General features: G+C 42.5%; 2 protein-coding genes across 2 annotated transcripts in view; both read right to left on the bottom strand.

Moving 5' to 3' along the window:
• The window catches only part of psmd1 (proteasome 26S subunit, non-ATPase 1), a 68400-nt gene extending 53610 nt beyond the window's left edge, over positions 1 to 14790 (bottom strand). Inside the window, exons 1-15 of the mRNA XM_083767467.1 lie at positions 14640 to 14790; positions 13996 to 14039; positions 13622 to 13695; positions 12009 to 12178; positions 11209 to 11417; positions 9883 to 10026; positions 9132 to 9358; positions 8140 to 8200; positions 7741 to 7866; positions 6681 to 6769; positions 6354 to 6432; positions 6060 to 6233; positions 3784 to 3895; positions 2867 to 3063; positions 1502 to 1597 (exon numbers count right to left, since the gene is read on the bottom strand). Coding sequence (XP_083623593.1) covers positions 1502 to 1597; positions 2867 to 3063; positions 3784 to 3895; positions 6060 to 6233; positions 6354 to 6432; positions 6681 to 6769; positions 7741 to 7866; positions 8140 to 8200; positions 9132 to 9358; positions 9883 to 10026; positions 11209 to 11417; positions 12009 to 12178; positions 13622 to 13695; positions 13996 to 14039; positions 14640 to 14655 — 1818 coding nt within the window. The 5' untranslated portion in view covers positions 14656 to 14790. The remainder of the gene's footprint in view (positions 1 to 1501; positions 1598 to 2866; positions 3064 to 3783; positions 3896 to 6059; positions 6234 to 6353; positions 6433 to 6680; positions 6770 to 7740; positions 7867 to 8139; positions 8201 to 9131; positions 9359 to 9882; positions 10027 to 11208; positions 11418 to 12008; positions 12179 to 13621; positions 13696 to 13995; positions 14040 to 14639) is intronic.
• Positions 14791 to 15620: 830 nt separating this feature from the next.
• LOC310860976 (uncharacterized protein C2orf72) lies at positions 15621 to 18799 on the bottom strand. The gene is made up of 3 exons (XM_083768201.1): positions 17891 to 18799; positions 17438 to 17551; positions 15621 to 16851 (listed from the first exon to the last, which is right to left on the bottom strand). Exons 1-3 carry the CDS (start codon positions 18657 to 18659, stop codon positions 16760 to 16762), a joined length of 975 nt encoding a protein of 324 aa, XP_083624327.1. The 5' UTR covers positions 18660 to 18799; the 3' UTR covers positions 15621 to 16759.
• Between the last annotated feature and the right edge of the window lie 740 nt (positions 18800 to 19539).

Below are 19539 nucleotides of genomic sequence, written 5' to 3'. Positions count from 1 at the left end.
AACAACCCACACTGGACTTAACCCACTCCTCATTAATGGTAAAACAATAGAACAGGTAGACAGCTTCACATATCTTGGACTCACACTGGACAATAGACTTAGGTTTGATCAACACATTACATCTATCCAGTCACGCTTTCAGCAAAGACTCCATGTAATCCGTAAATTAAGATCACTATCTGTTGCTCCTCATCTTCTGCTATTATTGTACAAAAGCATTATTCAACCTGTTCTGTTGTACTGTTCTGCATGTTTCTACACCAGGGTTCCCCAATAGGCGGCCCGCGGGCCATTTGCGGCCCACAGAGCGCCCCCTTGTGGCCCATGAAAGAATTTGTTTTTTTTAAGGGTCCCAGATATAAATGGCATTAAATGGGGGTCAGTAGCCTATGCATGTCAAACTGGGCATCCTCTTCAAATGGGGTCTTGCCCTGAAAATGAATTTTCAGGGCAAGACCTCGACCTCGCGCGTGCAGACTCGGCCCCCAGCCTGGTACGCTAGTCAAAATATGGCCCTTGAGGAAAATTAATTGGGGAACCCTGTTCTACACCATACTGTCCATGCCTAACAGGAACAAACTTTTCAGCATCACCCGTATTGCTTCCAAAATCATCGGACTTCCTACACCCACACTTTCTGATATGAACAATAAGGCCATCACACGACTAGCACTCTCGATATCAAATGACACTGACCATCCTCTGTATCGCTTCTTTAACCTCATGCCATCTGGACAAAGATACAGAACCTTGCCATGGAAAAAGGTCCGTTTTAGTAGGAGTTTTGTCCCCTCAGCCATCGCGGCATTAAACAAACTGCCCCGCCGATAGGATGGTTCTGTACACAGTGGGGAACTCATGTTTTGTTTTTGTTTTTTTGTATTGTCTTGGTGTTATGTGCTCTGTGTTGTTTTTGATGTGGGTGTTGAACAGATTGTGAAGACAAATATCCTTCGGGACAATAAAGATTATTATTATTAGGGATGCACCGAAAGGGAAATTCTTGGCCGAATACCGAATATAGGAAACAGTTGGCCGAAAACCGAATACCGCATATCCGAATATGATTAATATTATATATTTTTTTCCTACCATTGCTGTCATGGCCGTACCTTAAAGCTACCTGATTTATGGCAAAATAAATGGTTATGGCAAAACTTAACTTAAATAATAATCACTATTATGGGTCCATAAAACATTTATTCCGCTCTTTTGAATGCATTAATTGCATACACTATTCTGTGATATATTATCTGCCTATTTGGGCCGAAACCGAATAGGCCGAAAATGCGTTTTTAGCCATTTTCTGCCGCATATTTTCTGCGGCCGAATATTCGGTGCATCACTAATTATTATTATTATTATGTACAGTATGTTATGTTGTATGATAATCCGTTCTTTCCAACAGAACGTACGCGTTACGTTGTCCTGTATGATAAACCTCTGTTCTTCCCAGCAGAATGAAGGCTTATGGGAATGTGGACAGGGAGGAAGTACTCACAGCGACGTGCAGCAGGCGTCGGATGGCCTTGTTGTTCCCAGAACCGCAGTAGGCCATGCCAACGGTGTACATTCCTGAGCGCCTCAGGATGGGGTCCTGGAGAAGGAAAGACGATGAGAGAAAGCAGAGCCTCAACACTCAGGGGTCTGCACACATCACAACGGCCATCAACACAGCTCAATCATTTCCCCCGTCTGGTTCATTTACAGGCCTTTTCTGGCATGGCGTTCAGAGACTTGAAACTGACACGGGGTTGTCTACACATTATGAGGACAGAAGTCAGTAGATCAAAGTTGTGAGCCTCGTGTGCCAAGGATTGCACACTTCTTTTGTTTTGTCACCGTCAAAGGGGGGAAGGGGGGGATGCTAATGCCATAACAAAAATTACTATACTTTTCACGCCATTTAAACGAATATGTTCCACCATCTAAAGATCTTGCACTAGGGCTGTCAAAAAAAATCGATTCGAGTTAGAATCGCGATTCTAATGCCGTCCGATTCAGAATCGATTCTCATTTTCCAAAAATCATTTTTTTCTTCCCCTTGCACAAATGTACCTGTACCTGACAGGTACATTTGTGGGTTTCTGCATAGTGCATTTACTACCAGCTAAGCTAAGCCTGCCAATTGTATTTATTTTACACCTGTTTTAATACTAATGTATTGTTCTGGTATTGAGTGAGAAGAGATTTTGTAACTTTTGTACTGGTTCAAATTTGTGCAAGCTAAATAAATGAGACATGTTCTTACTCTTGGATTTAACCTTTGTGTGTTTAAATCATTCAGTTGATAAAACCTTTACAATTATACAAGCTTTTTACTAAATGTACTCTGCTTTCATGCCAGAAGACTGGAGTAGATCATGCTAAAATTCTATTTAATTGTTTTTAATAAAAATAAAAAACTGCTTTAGAATCGGAAAAAAATCTTTTTTGAATCGAGAATCGGAAAAATCGAAAAGATCGTTTTTGAATCGAATAGTCACCCCAAGAATCGGAATCGAATCGAATCGTGGGACACCTAAAGATTCGCAGCCCTATCTTGCACAGTTATTGATACAAATACATTTTCCATTCAACATCCCATTCTGTATAACGTATTTTCTCTCTCATCTCTTCCCAAAATGATTTTAGAGTATAACATCAAACATTCTTCATCCTGGCTGAAACATTCGTCCCATTTGGACGGCGGGCAATATGAATGATGATTTTTGCCTGGGTTATGGAATTGTTATGTGATCAACTGGTTGATCTTAAAAAAAAATACATTGCTGCCCTCTCTCCCTGCTCTACCATGTCTTTAGCCTAATCTATTTTTAAATCATACAACAGTGGTTCTGTTTAAATAAAAGGGTTCCATCAGCACCTTATCTCTGCAGAGGCTCTCGATGAGGGTGTCGGCCTCCTCCATGCGTCCGTACATGACCATTGCAATGCCGACGGCCAGCCCACGCAGAATCTTCTCGTGCTGGGTCTCCTGGGCATAGCCCACCATATCCTCGATGGCCTGGGCTGACTTGGAGCCCAGCATCACCAGGCCCAGAGCCAAGCCCGCAGCCTCACCTGAGAGAGAACACAGGGACAGACATGGGTTCACATGGGTCATGCTTTTATTGGCTACTGTAGTTTTTCCTCCTTTTGTTTCATTACATTCATATTAATGTATGACATCCACTGGGTGAGTTGCGACTACTGTGTGTGTATTACACGCTTACTAGCATGACTACCAACATGCACCATCCTGTGTGATATTTAATTGCAATTTGACAACCCAAGAAATATAATACAAAGACAAGAACACAACATTTAATTATATTATGCAAACGTCAAGCTCCAGAAAACAGAGCTGAATTAAAGGTCAGTTTTCCTCTGATCTCAGCAGCTTGCTCCCAGAAGCAGTGAAAGCTTTAGTGTGTACTGGGAGTGCAGAGCACTACAACAAATATTTCAACTGAACAAGAATGGTGTCCTCTAAGTTTTCAATAGTTGCTTGGCAACAAGAAGAACCACAACTGGTAGTTTTCCAAGAACCAACTTAGCACAGCTTGTTAAAAAAAACACCAGACAAAAGCTGGAAGATCCTGACTGGCAAGTAGGTTTGCTGATCAAACTAGCCACATTGTTAGGGTGCCAGCTCATCGCAGAGAGGACTCTGGAATTCATCAGTAACTGTGGCTAGTATTAAAATAAGGTTGGTTTCCTGCCTTGGTTAAAAGGGCAAAACTGTGATCATGAAGTGGCATTGTTGTTCTGTAAAGGAAAGTTTATTCCAGGCCTACATACCAGTTACAGCATCATCTTGGTACAGGTTGGACTTGAGCAGGTCATAAACATCCTGTCTGGCTGTGCCCAGAGCTGCCAACCCAAGGCCAAGTGCACCCCCATGACGAACAATCTGTCAGATAGAAAGACACAAACTTAAATATGTATATTTTATACACATCAAAAAATATATTATTTTCTCTTTTAAAGTGCTGGTAATCTTGAACTCGCTTACTCCAGCAGATAACATGATTACCTAGCATGTAACAAAGACACGCATTTACATTAGGGCTGACCTTCTATTACATTTTTGATGATCGACGCTTCGATATAAACAAAAATTCGATCTTCGACGCTTCGATACCCAACGGGGGGGGGGGGGGGGGGGGGGGTGCGCGCGATGCGAGGCGCGGCGCGATGCGAGCAGTGACTCTTTGGTTTAAACAACGCTATAGCGGAGAGAAAGGCATGCTTGGATTGGTATAATTTATTTTAAACGATAAGCCTTTAGGGCTGACCAATGAACTATAGGCTTAAAATAAAACAGCGATATAGCTGCAGAAGATAGAGAGGAGTGCATATTGGATTGGTCTTTTATTTAACAATTAAACAGCGCCTGAAACAGGCATTACCTCTCCATCAAATAAAAATATATATAATCCAAACTCCTGTCAATTGTAAACGAACGGTAACATGAATGAACTCTTCAAGCCTGACACTTGTCAGAAATAAAATCAACCATGGTTAATTTGATTGATCATAAAGTTAATGTGACTGTGAGTGTGCGTATGGGAAAAAATATATAAACTTTACAGATTATAGATCACTTGGAATTATAACAATCTGTTGAGTATTGCCTGAATAATGCCACTAGTGAAATCCCATTTTTATCGACAAGCGATGCCGATGGAGAAATCCCACATAGTTAAATTACCTCATAGTCATGCTGCATGCGCTGTTGGTCGATGAAGAATTATAATCCAAGGTTTGTCAATCATATTATGGTTTATGGTTGAAAGTAAACCATAATAAGTAAACTTTAAGAAGAGATCTGCAGTCATTGTGCTGCAGAGCGCATGAGAGCAGCTCCGCTTGCTAATTGAGTTGACATTTGCGCAACTTCACTGCATGGCATTACAGTAATTAGTTATTTGCCAGCACCTGCTCCAATATAGGCCTAAATCAAACTTTTGTAGGCCTGTAGGCCTACAGGCTGAAACAAGTGGAGCATCACCATCGGCGCACAAAAAAAAACATAATTAAAAGAAAAAAACACAGGAAAATAGGCTACATAATTACAATAATACGATCAGGTGCAATTAAATGCCAAAGAGAAAAGGTGTTTTGGTCTGGGTCTGTGGGAGCTGCTCTGCTGCATGGGAGTTCACAGTGATGGAACAGGTCAGTCTTCAGACAAGAAAAAATAAAGATATCGCTGGCAACGGCAAAATCAATTCTCTGCATCGCCAAAATAAATCTATAGGCCTAGTTTCATTCGTGCCATTATACTCAGCCAATATGCACAACGCAGTGCATGAGATTGCAGATCTTTGAATTGGCGCGTCGATAAAAGTTGAGATTTTATAGTGGCATTATTCAGGCAATACTCAACAGATTGTTATAATTCCATGTGATCTATAATCTGTGAAGTTTATATTTTCATTTGGGTGTAAGTAATGTTTTTATATGACTTATAAAACATGGTAGCCTATATTTAATGTCCACTGAGCTGTGGTGCGCTTCCTTGTTTTTTTTTTTTTAAGATATTTTTTTTGCGGCTTACGCCTTTTATTGATTTTTGAAGGGACAGACAGTAGGCTGACAGGAAACGGGAGAGAGATGGGGGGATGACATGCAGTAAAGGCCGTGTCGGGTCCGGGAGTCGAACCCGCGGCACACTGCGACTGGATTACCAGTCCGGTGCCCAGACCGTTACGCTACGGCCTGGGCCCGCTTCCTTGTTTTTAACACGGGGAAAGAGGAGGCGTTGCGAGGTGCTGCGAGGCGCAAGCATGGCTCGCGGACCAAATGGGGCCGTCTCGCGGACGGACCAAAAGCGGACGCTTTTTTTTAATGACTATTCGATTAAAAATTTAAAAATCATTTCCTGTGCGTATCGATTGAACGTCGATTAATCAATTTTTTTGGGTCAGCCCTAATTTACATTTTGAAGCACAATAGCACGTACAAAAAACAAATGGGCCAGCAGGCCATCATCACAAAAACAATTATTTGCCGTGATGTTGGGACTCAAATTTAAATTGAAATGAACCATTTCACCCCCCCATTGCACTCACATCATTGCTGGCGTTCTTGAGCTGGCTGAGCAGATAGTCGATAATGTCTCCTCCGTGGTTGGCGTGGATCAGACCCAGGGCATACAGGCCACCTCCCTCCTGATAGGCTGAGCCAGGGGAGGTGTCTTTGGGCAGGTAGGTAGCCATCAGCTGGAGTGCCTCTTTCTCATGGCCCTATGGAGCATTTTAAATTCATATTTTAACAAACCTAGAACGTCTGAAGCCAAAGTATGAGCTTAAACATTTTGTTGGTTACAATAATTCTGTAAGGAAATAATAAGAGGTAAATATTACCTTATGAATGACACCAAGACTAGCTGTTGCTGTAAACTTGGCCCAGTTGGTGGCTCTTGCTAACCACTCCAAGTTTTCTCTGCGATTATGTACAAACATTGTCTGCATGTTAGCAACAGTAGGGCTTCGTCAGAACAAAACGATCATTAGTCTTGATTAAGTGAATATTTTGTAACTTCAACATCTTCACTCAGTGACATCAACTGCCGTAAGCATTATGCTTTAAACTTAACAAATGTGTCAAAAGAGCAAATATACAAGTTACTTTTCAACCCAAGCTGGTAGAAATGTGTCCTCTTATGCTCCCCAAACTAATATTTGACTCACCTTAGAAACTGGTCACTTGTGGTTCCTGTGTGCATGAAAGAGTTGGCTATCACTGTGGCTGTGTGGCACACTGAATTTCGAACTGCATCCTGCAAGGAGGATGATTAAAAAAAAGGAAATTGTAAAACATTTTAGTCAGAAACCACTTTTAACAAATCACCTTTGTTACAAATTGCTTTACAAAACAAGAACATAAGCCAGAGGAGTCTTTATAGCCCTAACCACACCAAAGGGTCAAGGCGGTTTTAGCATTGTCCCTGCGGTGTGTCTTGTTGCACGTTGACACTAGTGATTCAATGCATGGAATTCAATGGCCCAAACCGCACCAAAGGGTCGAGACGGTTTTAGCGTTAACTCCTTGCAACCGTTTGGACCCAAGGAGTTGCATGGTGACCCTTTTTGTGGTTAGGGCTTTACATGCACATTTACACGCAACATCTTTATTTCAAATTTGTCACAAAAATGCATAGTCACCAAGATATGAAAGATGAGTACCATTTCAGCTTACGGTGTTCAAGACGTCTCCACACGTCTTTATAATTACACCCGTAGAGGGCCCATGACGTGAGAGGACATCTTAGGGCCTTTTTTAAATTAAGGATATAAAACCGGATCACAAAAATCTATTTTTTGACTGGGCCATTGCTAGGTAACGCCTTGTGCAGCGGTTCAGCGTCATGTTTTGCGCAGCTGTTCACTTCCTTGTTTACGGCAAGGAAGCTCTGAGAAGGAAGAGAAAGTGTCCATCAAAGTGTCATGGCGCAGCCCAGTCACGTGACCACTTCTCTTCCTTCTCAGAGCTTCCTTGGTTTATGGCCCGACAAGAGATCAGATGTGACAGCGCAAGGTAGTAATGGACAATTATACCTCCCGGTTTGGGGGGGAAATGGAAGGCGGGCTTTTCAGAGTAAAATCTGCCTCATCTGCTGGGCACTCTAGCGCCTTTATTTAAAAAATGCCGGCGCACTGGAAGTATGGCCCTTATTTCAAACTAGCTCATCCAACATACAGTCATGCAGAAACAAGACGACTTAGTTCCAACATAAGGCCATTTCCTTACCTTTGTATTTTTGAGGATCATCAGGTCTGTGTTGTTGTTTCGGATCAGGAACTGCAGGTGTAGCTCAATAGCCATTTCTCCGCTAAGGATTTTGATCATCTTGGCGTTCTGGTCCTTGGGCTCATCCTTAGCAAAACATGTCATTTTGAGCGTTGGATTAACAGTACAATACAAATTTCTCAGGATATTTTAAACAAAATGAGATTTCATTCGAATTTCTAGTTAAAAACTAGAAATACTGTATTTATTTCTGACATTTTCTATATAAAATTAGAGCTTTTAGATCAGTTATGTCACAATGTAAAGTCATACTGTAGAACTTTACATTTTGTAATATTTTCGGCGACACCAGTTGTGCTACAGTACATTCCTTGTGTTGTACCAATAAACATGTTTTACCGTGTCTGCTGGCTTTCCAGCAGGGGAGCTCCCTGCCTTATCGTCCATTTCCATTGCATCACTGCAACACACAAATCATAGTGTATGTAGTCATGAATTCATAACGACACAGTAGGCCAACAGAAGTGCTCAAATAGCCTGAAAAGCTCAGCGGCTCACTTAAAGAAATATCTCAATATCTTTATTGTTCAAACTACAAACGACATCCCCAAGCTTTCAGTCTTGAAGTCAGCACAAAGAAAAGAGTATCCTTTTCCTTGTGTAAAGTGAGGTTTGCCCACCGTGGCTTCCACACGATTGTCCATTCATTTCCATTACATACGTTACGAGACATGATGAATGCATTGTGTTATTGTATAAAACAAATTCAGTCACAAGATGTATTTATATTGGCCACATGACGTCTCATGTAGTCATTTAGTGCCCGAGACTTGGCAGGCAAACGATTTATTGGCTGCCATATGACGCCTAACCTGACGCTGCCAGATGAGGGCGGTATTGGGTAACCATGTTTCCCAACACAGCACTCATCTGGGATCTCTCAGGGAGTTGAGCTGACAAAAATCCGTTCCGTACCGAACCAATCAGCGTGAGCTAAGGGCGGGATATGTGCGAAACCAGATGTGAAGCTATATAGACACGTCAATATGATTGGTTGTGTTTGCACGCCCACACGGTGATAGACAGACGGTCCCATCCAATCATCTACCAAGTATCTTGAAAAAAAGGAACAGCCCCGTCATCGAATTTGCTTCCGCGATCCCAGATCCCAATAAGCTGTGAAACAAATTTGTGTAGCAAGCTTCTTGGATCTGGCAGCGTCAGGTTATATGACGCCATCTTCAAAAGCCATGTATTGCGCCCCTCAAGGAGGACACTTTTTGGAGATAAGAGGATCCTAGAGGACATTACATGGTTATGTGGGAATCCAATCAGAATGTGGGTATTGCCCTCACTCCGCAGGAACACACACTCCATCTACCACAGCCTACCTGTCTTTGTCTGCGGTGGGCACGGTGCCGGTGTTGGTGGAGCCGGGCACGGCGGGGATGGGTGTGCCCACGGTGCGGAGGTTCTGGATGACGGAGGAGAGGAACTGCTGGCTGGCACTCTCGTACAGGTCGAAGCAGATCTGGTAGGCCATCAGCAGGTTGTCCTCCTTCACCAGCTTCTCCAAGATATCACTCACAGCCTGGGGGTCGTCTAGGAAGATCAGGCACTACGGGGCAAGACGAAAGAGAATGAGAGTAGGGGCCAGCAGAAAGAATGATGAGGTGCATGCCAGTAAACACATGGGGTAGAGGGGAAGATGTTTAAGCGACCAGCGACAGAGAAGCCAAAATTATTTAACTACAGAGAGACAGAGCATTACCAATTAGCTTAACAGTAACACACAGTACAAAATAACAGTCTAAAACACTTTCATTGCTAGAACTGGGTGGAAACAATTCGTTTTAAATAAACAGTATTGCAAAACCAATCTTTAGGGCAGTCCTTCATGTTGAAGCAGACATGATTGGTTTTCAAAGCAGTAGGTGTAGGTTTGTTTATTCTCGCAGCTGTTCTAGTAACTTCAGTACCTTGCATTTACATATCGGCAGGCAGAGATCTCCAACCATTTGGCAACAAAAGACTAGCTCCCATGTGAGCATAACGTTTATTTTTACCTAAATAAACGCTTTATTTCAACCAAACACAGTTGCAGACAAACAACAAGTATAAGTTCCATCAGCAGGTTTTTACCTGGCAGACATTAATAAAGTCGGGCTTCTCCAGGTTCATGTAGAGTTTGACCAACACTCGGAGCACTTCGTTGCGGAACTTCTTGTTCTGCATCAGGGACATGCACACCTTCAAGCTGTAGGCGAGCAGGCCGCTTACATCAGTCTGTGAGAGAACAGGAGAAAATCGTCAAAGTGTGTTAGGATTGATGGAGAGATTATCCAATTAAACCCAACATACAGTATTTAAATGAAACAGTCCCCCAAGTGTCTATAGAGCGTCGCAGTCCCGCCCACTTTCATGACGACGCCAGGCCCAGGAAATAATTCCCAAGGCATTTTCCCCATAGACATTTCAAAAAGTATTTATTTAAAGACCTTTTAAGCGTCATACTCGAGTCATGACACAATATTTTGGAAAGAAAAACAACAAAATGTTGTAACCTTTTTTCTTCTTTCTAATTATTTGTTCGGCCCAAAACTTTGCGTTTATTGTCCGCGGTGTACTGTAAACGTCTTTAAATAAATAATTTTTAAAAAGTCTATGAGAAATATTTACGGGGAATTCTTTTCCGGGTCTCTCGAGCGACTCCGATGCTCTATAGGGTCTCTCCATTTTCCACTCTACACCAAATAGGACTGTCACAATTACAAATTTAAGTTGACAATTAATTGTCACAAATAATTGTGATCAAACTATTTAACTCCATTATTGCTCGCTAGGTGGCAGCATAAACCTGTGCCACCCACCGTCCGCTCTCATTCTACGATCCACTATTCATTTCTGGGTTATCTGTGAGGTGGGGGCTGTTGTTGTGAGGACATTGATCGTTAGCCGTAAGCTCATACCTCTTAGCTCTCGTCATAAACAGTTACATGTCCTTAGCGATGCGAGACAACGTCACAAATCATTTACGATCGCCTGGATGTGCGACAGCTCACCATGGACAGTGCTCGAAGCTAAAATCCCGTTATAATGGAGGCTCAATGGAGCTGGATTTAAAAATCCCATATCTGGTGAGGACGGGGGCTCTCCATAGCAACCGGAGCAATACTAAAAGGTAAATTGACGGTCGCAGCTTTCATATAATGGTGTATACGGGGTGTCACGCATTGTAAGCTTGTAGATCTGTATGACAAATTTTGGACAAAATAATTTGGATTATCTCAAATAATTGCGATTAGACGATTATGTAATAATTATGACAGGACTAACGCCAAAAACATTTGCTGAATGTTTATTGTTCGCCCCAGAATAGGGAAGCTAGGGTGCATGTGGTGAATTCTTGTCAATAGTATTAAAAATCTACGCTGCTCTTTCACTGGTGGTGAAAGAAGGACAACTCACTGATTCCAAGATAGTCTTCTCAAAGATGTCAAGCCGCCTGGTTTCAAGGGCAATGCCAATTGCCTGCTTGTACTTGTGGTCGCCCAGGCAACGCAGGAACATCTTGTTGACAATGCCCTCCAGGCGCGGGTCGATGGTCTTCTTCTCCTCATCTTCGGGCATCTCCGCATTTTCAACCCGCAGCTTTGTGTAGTGGTCAATGCATTTGGCTAACAGAAGAACAGATAACAGTATTAAAGAAGTGCCCGGCGTTTATATCCACTAAACAAATGCACACTGTTTTTTATAAGGGTTAGGGTTAGGGAAAATAATCACACAAGATCATTGCAACTTAAAAATCACAAGAAAAAGCCATGTTGGCAGAGTCTATCAATCAAACTCCTGTCAGTACTGCTCTGTTGAGGGTGGAGCTTGCTATTGAAGGGCTGCATTTCCATTGCTTTAATTTATGTTCATCATATTCCTGTAGGTTGATAGACTAAAGGGGCTTTTCACATGGGAAGGAAGGGACTGACATGCCATCATGCAATTCATTTTTCAATGAGAGGCAAGGGGGCAGGTAGGGGCGTTGGGTCAATCTGACAGGCGTAGCGACATGAGCAGGTGCACGTCTTCTCAAATCAAATCAGTCATGTACAAATAACGTTATCTTATTTTGTTTATGTAGAGATGCTAGGTAAAATACAGACAAATGTAAGCATTATCACATCTGATAATATAAAAACAAAACTATATACTGTATGAATTAATCCAGATAAAGAGACAAGATACAACATTGTTCATGTTGTCTGAACACTCACCAATGATGGTCTCCACATACTCCGACTCATCTGTGACATTGAAGAGGTCCCCAGCGCCCAAAGCGTAGTTCAGCGACTCTTCAAATGCCCCGAGATGGTAAAAGACCTTGGAGGCCACCAGGGCAGCAAACTCTCTGCTTCGAAATGACTCATCCTCATACAGGACCTCGCTGAAAACGGGAGATTATAACAGTTCACATTAGAGTAGCCAAACAAACAAATACATTTGATAACAAAACCTGTGGCCTTTTGGATACTAGGTTATCAAACGGTGCACAGCACACCGGTCCTTGCGAGGTGCCAGTCAACGGGATAAATACTAATAATGAAAAAGATGGTGTAGTCGGATTAGTCGCACACTCGTAGCTGTTCGGGTTTAATTAATATTTTCCCGAATTTGGGACGAATGTCGGAGCACGGGAAAAAAATTATAGAGAGAGAGAGCGAGAGCGAGAGCGAGAGAGAGAGAGCGAGAGAGACTGTGCTTCGTCTACCGGTACATTGTGTCAGAGCTCAGGCTGACAACGCAGTAGGCTACATCGGAGCATGTTCGTTTAATAAATTGATTTGCAGCTGCATTTGATGAGACGTAGCAGATACATCTCTCATCAATGCAAACTGCAAAACCATTATGTTTCATCACTGCTGGCATGCAAGGAATACCAGGCAAGTTATTGTTCCAGGGACCTCCCCAGAAGCAAAGATTTAAGTTAGAATGTTCACTCTGTAATATATATTCAAAGATTAGAGGCACATTTTCACAATTTTTCAAAAATAGCAGACCTACAAGTTCATAGCGCCTCGGTGCCGTGCTATGAGCTTGTAGATCTGCAATTTTTCAACAGCTAAAGCATAACATAATACTTAAAACACCAAAAGGGGTTCCCGCCCAAAAAGGGGATATATTCTCTAATCTAATCTATACTATATGGACATCATTATAGCATATTGTTGGGGCTGTGAGTCTGTGTGTGTTGCCGTCCCCTCTCTTGCATCTGTTCTTCTCTCAGTCTCGGCCGCTGCATGTTGAAAAATGATGGGAGGGTTCAGATTGGATATTTGACCACTCACAGATCAGGGGAAAAACCATGCTCTGGGTGCAAACTCCTTTAGTGTCATTTCTACAAGAAAAAAAACAACCTCCAGGACGACGAGTCCAGGTGCTGCCACACTTACTAAAGAGCCGCGGACGTTCTCTGCTGACCGCAGCTTCTTTTCCGGGTTTTTAGACAGCTGGTGGATGGAAATTAAGCTCCACCTCCGCGGCTGACTGCCGCGGAGGAGAGCGTTTCCGGGAATCTGTCCGTCACGGCAGTCAGCCACGGAGGTGGAGCTTCTTTTCCATCCACCAGCTGTCTAAAAACTCTGAAAAGAAGCTGCGGACAGCTTCTTCTGTCCGCCACTGTTTTCCACGCAGGTGTGGAAACACTGTCCCGAAGCCATTTCCCAGGTAGGAAATTACGTGTGCACGGTGCGCTGTACCCGGGAAGCCTGAATCCCGGGATTGAACCCTAGTAGCTGCCAATGCCAAACGTTTTATTGTGGACACAGATAAGAATAGATGAATATTAGATCTGAACAAGAACTATTTAACTCTTTTGTCGCCAACTTACATTTTGTCAACAGATCCAGAAATCTCAGCCCAGAAGTCATTGACAATGACATCAAGCTTTTGCAGAGCAAACTCCTGCAATCAAACACAGAAACACCAGTCAAGCATTGTTTTTCTTTGCATTTAGTAGTAGAGTCAAGAGTGTGTGTGTGTGTGTGTGTGTGTGTGTGTGTGTGTGTGTGTGTGTGTGTGTGTGTGTGTGTGTGTGTGTGTGTGTGTGTGTGTCAGTCATTCTGGTTTGATATATTTTTTGTAGTGTGGATGGCAATGTCTCACTTATAAATTCACTGTAGTGTAAACCATGCAGGTCGCCCAAAACATCCTTTATTCGTTTTTGTAAGTAAGGAGGGAAGGGAACACACACAAAAAGATTACCTTGAGCTGAGGCTCCTCCTCGTCCAGGAGCGAAATAATCCCAGCTGAAATGGAAGTGAGGCATTTAAATATCTAATTGAATTACTCAAATTTAACAAACTTTATTGCATCATAATCTGCCGTCCTGTGAATCATAACAACAGACTATAGCAGCAGACCGTCACAGCTCAGTGTGTCAGCAACATCATTACCCTGGCCTGTACTAAAACATTCACATGCTGTATGTTGTTTGACAGCAGCAGCATTATCATTATGTTAGCAACGGCCTTATCCTATAATATTAAAACGTTCACAAAATATAATGTGAACGTTTTAGGATATGATAAATATGTTGCTAACACAATGCGCTGTAACGGTGACGGTGTGCTGCTGCTGTCACCCTGCTACATACATCGTGCTTTTAACTTTAGTTTATATGATATATACAGTAAGAAAATCAAAATAAACCAGAGTATTTGCGTAAGCAACTAAATAACGGTGTATTTCTGGGGAATGTAACGGTAATACTCATTGTGTTTCACTAGCTAAACTGAACTCCTTGCTGTGTGACTCAGCTAATTCAATGGCCGTTAGCGGTGTTAGCAAAAACGCTAGCTACAATATTAAATAAATACCGTACATCTAATATAATGACTATCTCTTACCGGCGGATGTTATCATGTTTGGCTCGTCAGTCCCTCCTCAACGCCACTGTTGTCCCGTTTTGGGGCTTTTAAATTCTCACAGGAGAAACAAAATGTTGTGTGTGAAAAGAGTGGCACCAGATTACAATTACAGCCGCTGTTTGACGCTTGCTTTTTGTTTAGCGACTAGCGAGCGACGTAAATTCCTCTCAAACGGACCCACAGTTTGGAGGACCGATGCTATGCCTGATGGAAATAATTATAAACTGCATTAAATCGATTAAATCTCACCCACATTCTCACAACAGGGTAAGCCGCAACGAGTCTGTTAGAGGGCGAATATATTTACGTATTTCCTCTGTTTGTTTGAAGATAAATATGAATCAGTTGTTTTACCTGTCTGAATAGGTCTGAAGTGAACCATAAAACTAACATCCATCATGTATCCAAGCACTTGCACATTTGTGGCAACTAATATTCTTTATGAAAATATATATATAACTCTGTTTATTAACACTCTATCATACTCTATCTGGCTATTGGTGGCTATTTTTAATGCAATCCCATATTCTATATTTCAGAGCCCAGGTGTCCCTGACTCCTGGTGCCCACCTCTCTGCTCCATAGCTCTAATGCGTTGCATTTATCTAAATGCAACGCATTAGAGCTATGGAGCAGAGCTCGTGCCCACCTATCCTGTATCTATTCATTGAGACATTTAAAAGCATATGGGATCTGGACAATCATAGTTATTTTACATAAATATAAGGAAAGTTCTATGCAGCCTACATATATATCCTGCTTCGTGAATATGAAAGCAACTGATTATGATACACTGCCAAAACAAATGTAGGGATTCTGGGATTATCAGTCATCTGCCGAAAACATCAGTAGGCTAAATCCTCTCTAATATCTTGTGCTTTTTCTTTTTCAAATCTCTTGTGTGACATTTGTAATTGATCTTCCACACAGGTATTTTTGACATGTTACAACAACACAATTCAAATGTTTATTCCAGAATTAAAAAAAACAAAACCAAAAAAAGATATGGTATCCAGTACAGAATCATAAATACATATTAACAGAATGGTCAATGTCTATGATGGCAAGGCTTATTAGGTCCAACACCAAATATCAAAGGCACAAAATAGTTCATATTCATAGGCTAAATTCATATACATCATAGGTAAACATTGAAATAAGTGTCTCTAATACTGTATGCCCATTAGTTCTCCCTTAAGGAAGAGTACTCCAGTTCAGTCCTATAGCTGCTGGATAGGGTGAAATATAACTGAAACATTATTTGCTAAATAATGTTGTGTGATATAGTGTTTGATGTAGGGTTATCAGGTCATAGACGAATAACTGATTAAGTCAGTTTGGTCTTAGTCAAACAAAGACTCACTGTGTTAGTTGATTAGTCACTTACTGTACTTGTTTCAATGCTGAATGAATTATCTCTCAGTGGCCGGTATCCACCGTGAAATAAATATTAAAATGTTAAATCAATATTAAAATGTTATATTCTCAATAACAGGAAAGGTTTGTTCTCCACTCGTTTGTTTATTGCTTCAACGTTTAGATCCGGCTGGATCTTCTTCAGGAAGATCATTCCTGAAGAAGATGAAGCAATAAATAAACAAGAGGAGCAGAGACAAAATCAGTGTTGTGGACTTTATTCCTTTCCTGTTGCATCGCTGTTTGTCCAGCACCCATGGGTACGATTGGATGGCCTTTGTCTATTCTCAATAACCTCGTCATCAACCTGAAAAGGCTCGTTTCGGCACGATTGTACGCAGCAAACACAATTTTACAGATTTGTCGACTAAATCAGTTAATGAACAACAATCGTCAACAAATTCCTATGATTATTAGTAGAGAAATGCTTTAGTCGAGGACAGCCCTTTGCCTTGAGTGACGTTACACTTTGACAAACTATAACTAAAGGCTTTTGTCAAGTGGTTTGTTGTAATTTAAATAGTAGAACAGGTCTTGTGACACCTAAAACACCTAAAGCATGTCTGTCTACAATGTGACGACGGCACAGAATCCTCAAAATGTTCACACTTCACAGTGTGTGATCCTTGAGTACACAGACGTGACAGGGTGAAAGTTAAGCAAATCAGTCTTATGTGGCACTGTTAACTATCACTGTCTGCTCCACAGACCACAGATCCAGGAGACATGGAATCGGTTCTGAGAGGAATGCCCTCCTCTATACTTCCCGTGTCACCTGAAAAACAAACACACAACCATTATGTTCTAGTACCGGTATTAACGTGAAGGAAAATGGGACTATCATTCTATTAAATTGGGACGACATAGTATATTATTTGGGCATCTCCCCATCACCGAAATGACATAAATGACTTAAACCAATGGCAAAATTAGTACAGGCTTAATCAGATATTCCACAATATCAGGAGCGGACACATAACTGAATAAAGAAGGCACTGGAGCAACTCAAATGATTTGGAGCCTTTTTGAGGGGCACTAGCCTCTCACTCGTGTGTGTGTGTGTGTGTGTGTGTGTGTGTGTGTGTGTGTGTGTGTGTGTGTGTGTGTGTGTGTGTGTGTGTGTGTACACCACGGAAATGTGATGATTCGATTGGCTGAGCACGGAATGTGATGATGTATGATGATAAGAGCGCCCCTCACTTCACACAAGTGTGATTTTCTTCCTGTGCTTTGCACCTCCAATCATCAGATTTGCTGCAGCGCCTTCTTTATTCAGGCAATTAGTACACTCATAAATAGGGATTTTTACATTTTACAGAATGTCTGCAGGGAAATATTTCACAAATAGGATGTGCTTTTACCTCTTCGCCTATTGGTTGAAGGGCTATTGGTTTGGCCACTATGTCTTCTTCGAAGAGCCCAGGAAAAGCATTGGAATGGCCAGCAAAGCGTGTTCCCTCTATCCTTGGTGTCATCTGAAAAGGCAATAAGAAACATTTAATTTGGCAGGTCATCCATATGAGCAGATTTTTCATGAATGGCTCTTATTGTTTTCGTGGTCCATTGCACCCGAGCCTGGGAAAACGTATACACAAATATGACAGGTCTTGTGAGTGTCATGGTTGAATAAATTGACCTACATTAGACTAGCTCAAAGCTATGATAATTCAATATAGCCTAGTCAGTGTATTTAACGGGTAGTCGGGTACACACACACACACACACACACACACACTGACACACACACACACACACACACACAGAGGTGCTAAGATAACGCTTTGACCGTTTTATATTAGGCCTACACATCACACCTGATGCCTGGGATGAATAGAACACTTTGCAGGCATTCGTCTTGATGGCGAGTATTTTGCTCTCAGTCTTTGGAATGAAACTTCCGACCCAGATTGCATCAGAAGAATGTTTCCGAAACACTGAGCGGATCAGGCGCTCCAGGAGTCCCACGCAGTCGGTGGTCTCGACGCTCTCCGCCGCGGCGCGTATTAACCCCATCAGTGCAGGCGGCGCACCGGCGCGTTTAGTGCGAGCCCTCACGTCCTTCAAGATCTCTTCCACGCACAATTCGTTTGAGGCTGAGCCCCCCTTGAGAAACTCCTGCCTGAACAGGAATACTATGATCGGACAGTCTATTGTTCGCTTCTGGCTACAGAGGTTAATGCTTGTCGCTGTGGTCCTTTGAACTTTATTTTCCTCCCCCACCGACTTGGCTCTCAATGCCAAATCCATTGGCCTCGTTGACACGGCAGCCACTTCGCTCTCTGCGTTCAAAGCCTTGGTACCGACGTGGCAAACGCAATTTTCACTGACATGATCACCGGCACCAGGGGGTTTTGGAGACTCAGGGAGCTGCGGTCCATTGCTGCTGCTGTTGGCAAGGTTAGCGCCGGCGTCTTCTGCTGGAAATATGCTGCGGACAAACTCCTGCAACAGTCCAGCTTCGCCTTCCTCCTCGGGTCTGAATGCGTTGCTTACCAAATAAATCCTCTCCTTGCCACCGATTTGAGCAATAACCTTTTGGAATTCCTGCTCGGAGTGCCGCGTGTCAGCTGGGCTGCTCGCCATGATATAGCCTACTCACGACTACTATACACTCGAGTAATTACAACGTAGGCAATCACTGCTGTGCGATGCGATCGTCTATCAATTAGACTTTGTTTACAAGGAAGGACCCCCAAATGACAATTCCATCCGCCCTGCTCCGTGGACTCTATGCCGATAGTGGTTCACTTAGTTCTCAGGGTCGGAGGAAGTACGGATCGACAGAGGGAGGGTCCAGCATGAGGATAAGGCTATATTTATCCCTATTGGCCAACCCAGCTGCCTGTATAGGCGTGGTCATACAGGGCTAAGAATAAAGACAGGACAGAGTAGACTTGTTAATAAATGTGCTATGTGCAATAGAGATGTTGATGTTGACAGTTAGCTCTGGTCCATATAGCCATAATAGACAGTAGTGGTAGAGCCTAGCAGTAGTATATCCTAATAGCATGATACATTTTTAGAATAAGCATGCTATAGCCGCCCTAGGTCCTACTGCCTGTCTGTCTTACAGATAAAACTGTTCAAATCTCTACCTGGAGGGGAGAGAACAGATGGGGAGGTGAACGGAATACTGTGAGCTGTGGCGTTCCACAAGGAAGCATACTGTAGGGCCTTTACTGTTCCTAGTATATTTCAAATGACATGACATCAGCTTGTGACTGCAACTTGTTCTTGTTCGCTGATGACTCGGCACGGCACTGCTGCTGGTCTCAGACAGGAACAAACTGGAGGTTGAAAAGGCCCTCAGCTCTGAACTCGGTAGAATCTGCACTTGGCTCGCTGATAAACTATCTTTACACCTGGGAAAAACTGAATCCATTCTCTTTGGATAAAATAGTAATCTCAGCAAGGCCGGCGGGTGACAATATTAGTCAAGGCAGGATTTCAGAGAATGTGCTTA

The sequence above is a fragment of the Protomyctophum parallelum genome, assembly GCF_964188405.1.
Source record: "Protomyctophum parallelum genome assembly, chromosome: 6".
NCBI classification, from domain to species: domain Eukaryota; kingdom Metazoa; phylum Chordata; class Actinopteri; order Myctophiformes; family Myctophidae; genus Protomyctophum; species Protomyctophum parallelum.
This window is presented reverse-complemented; position numbering and strand designations above follow the sequence as displayed.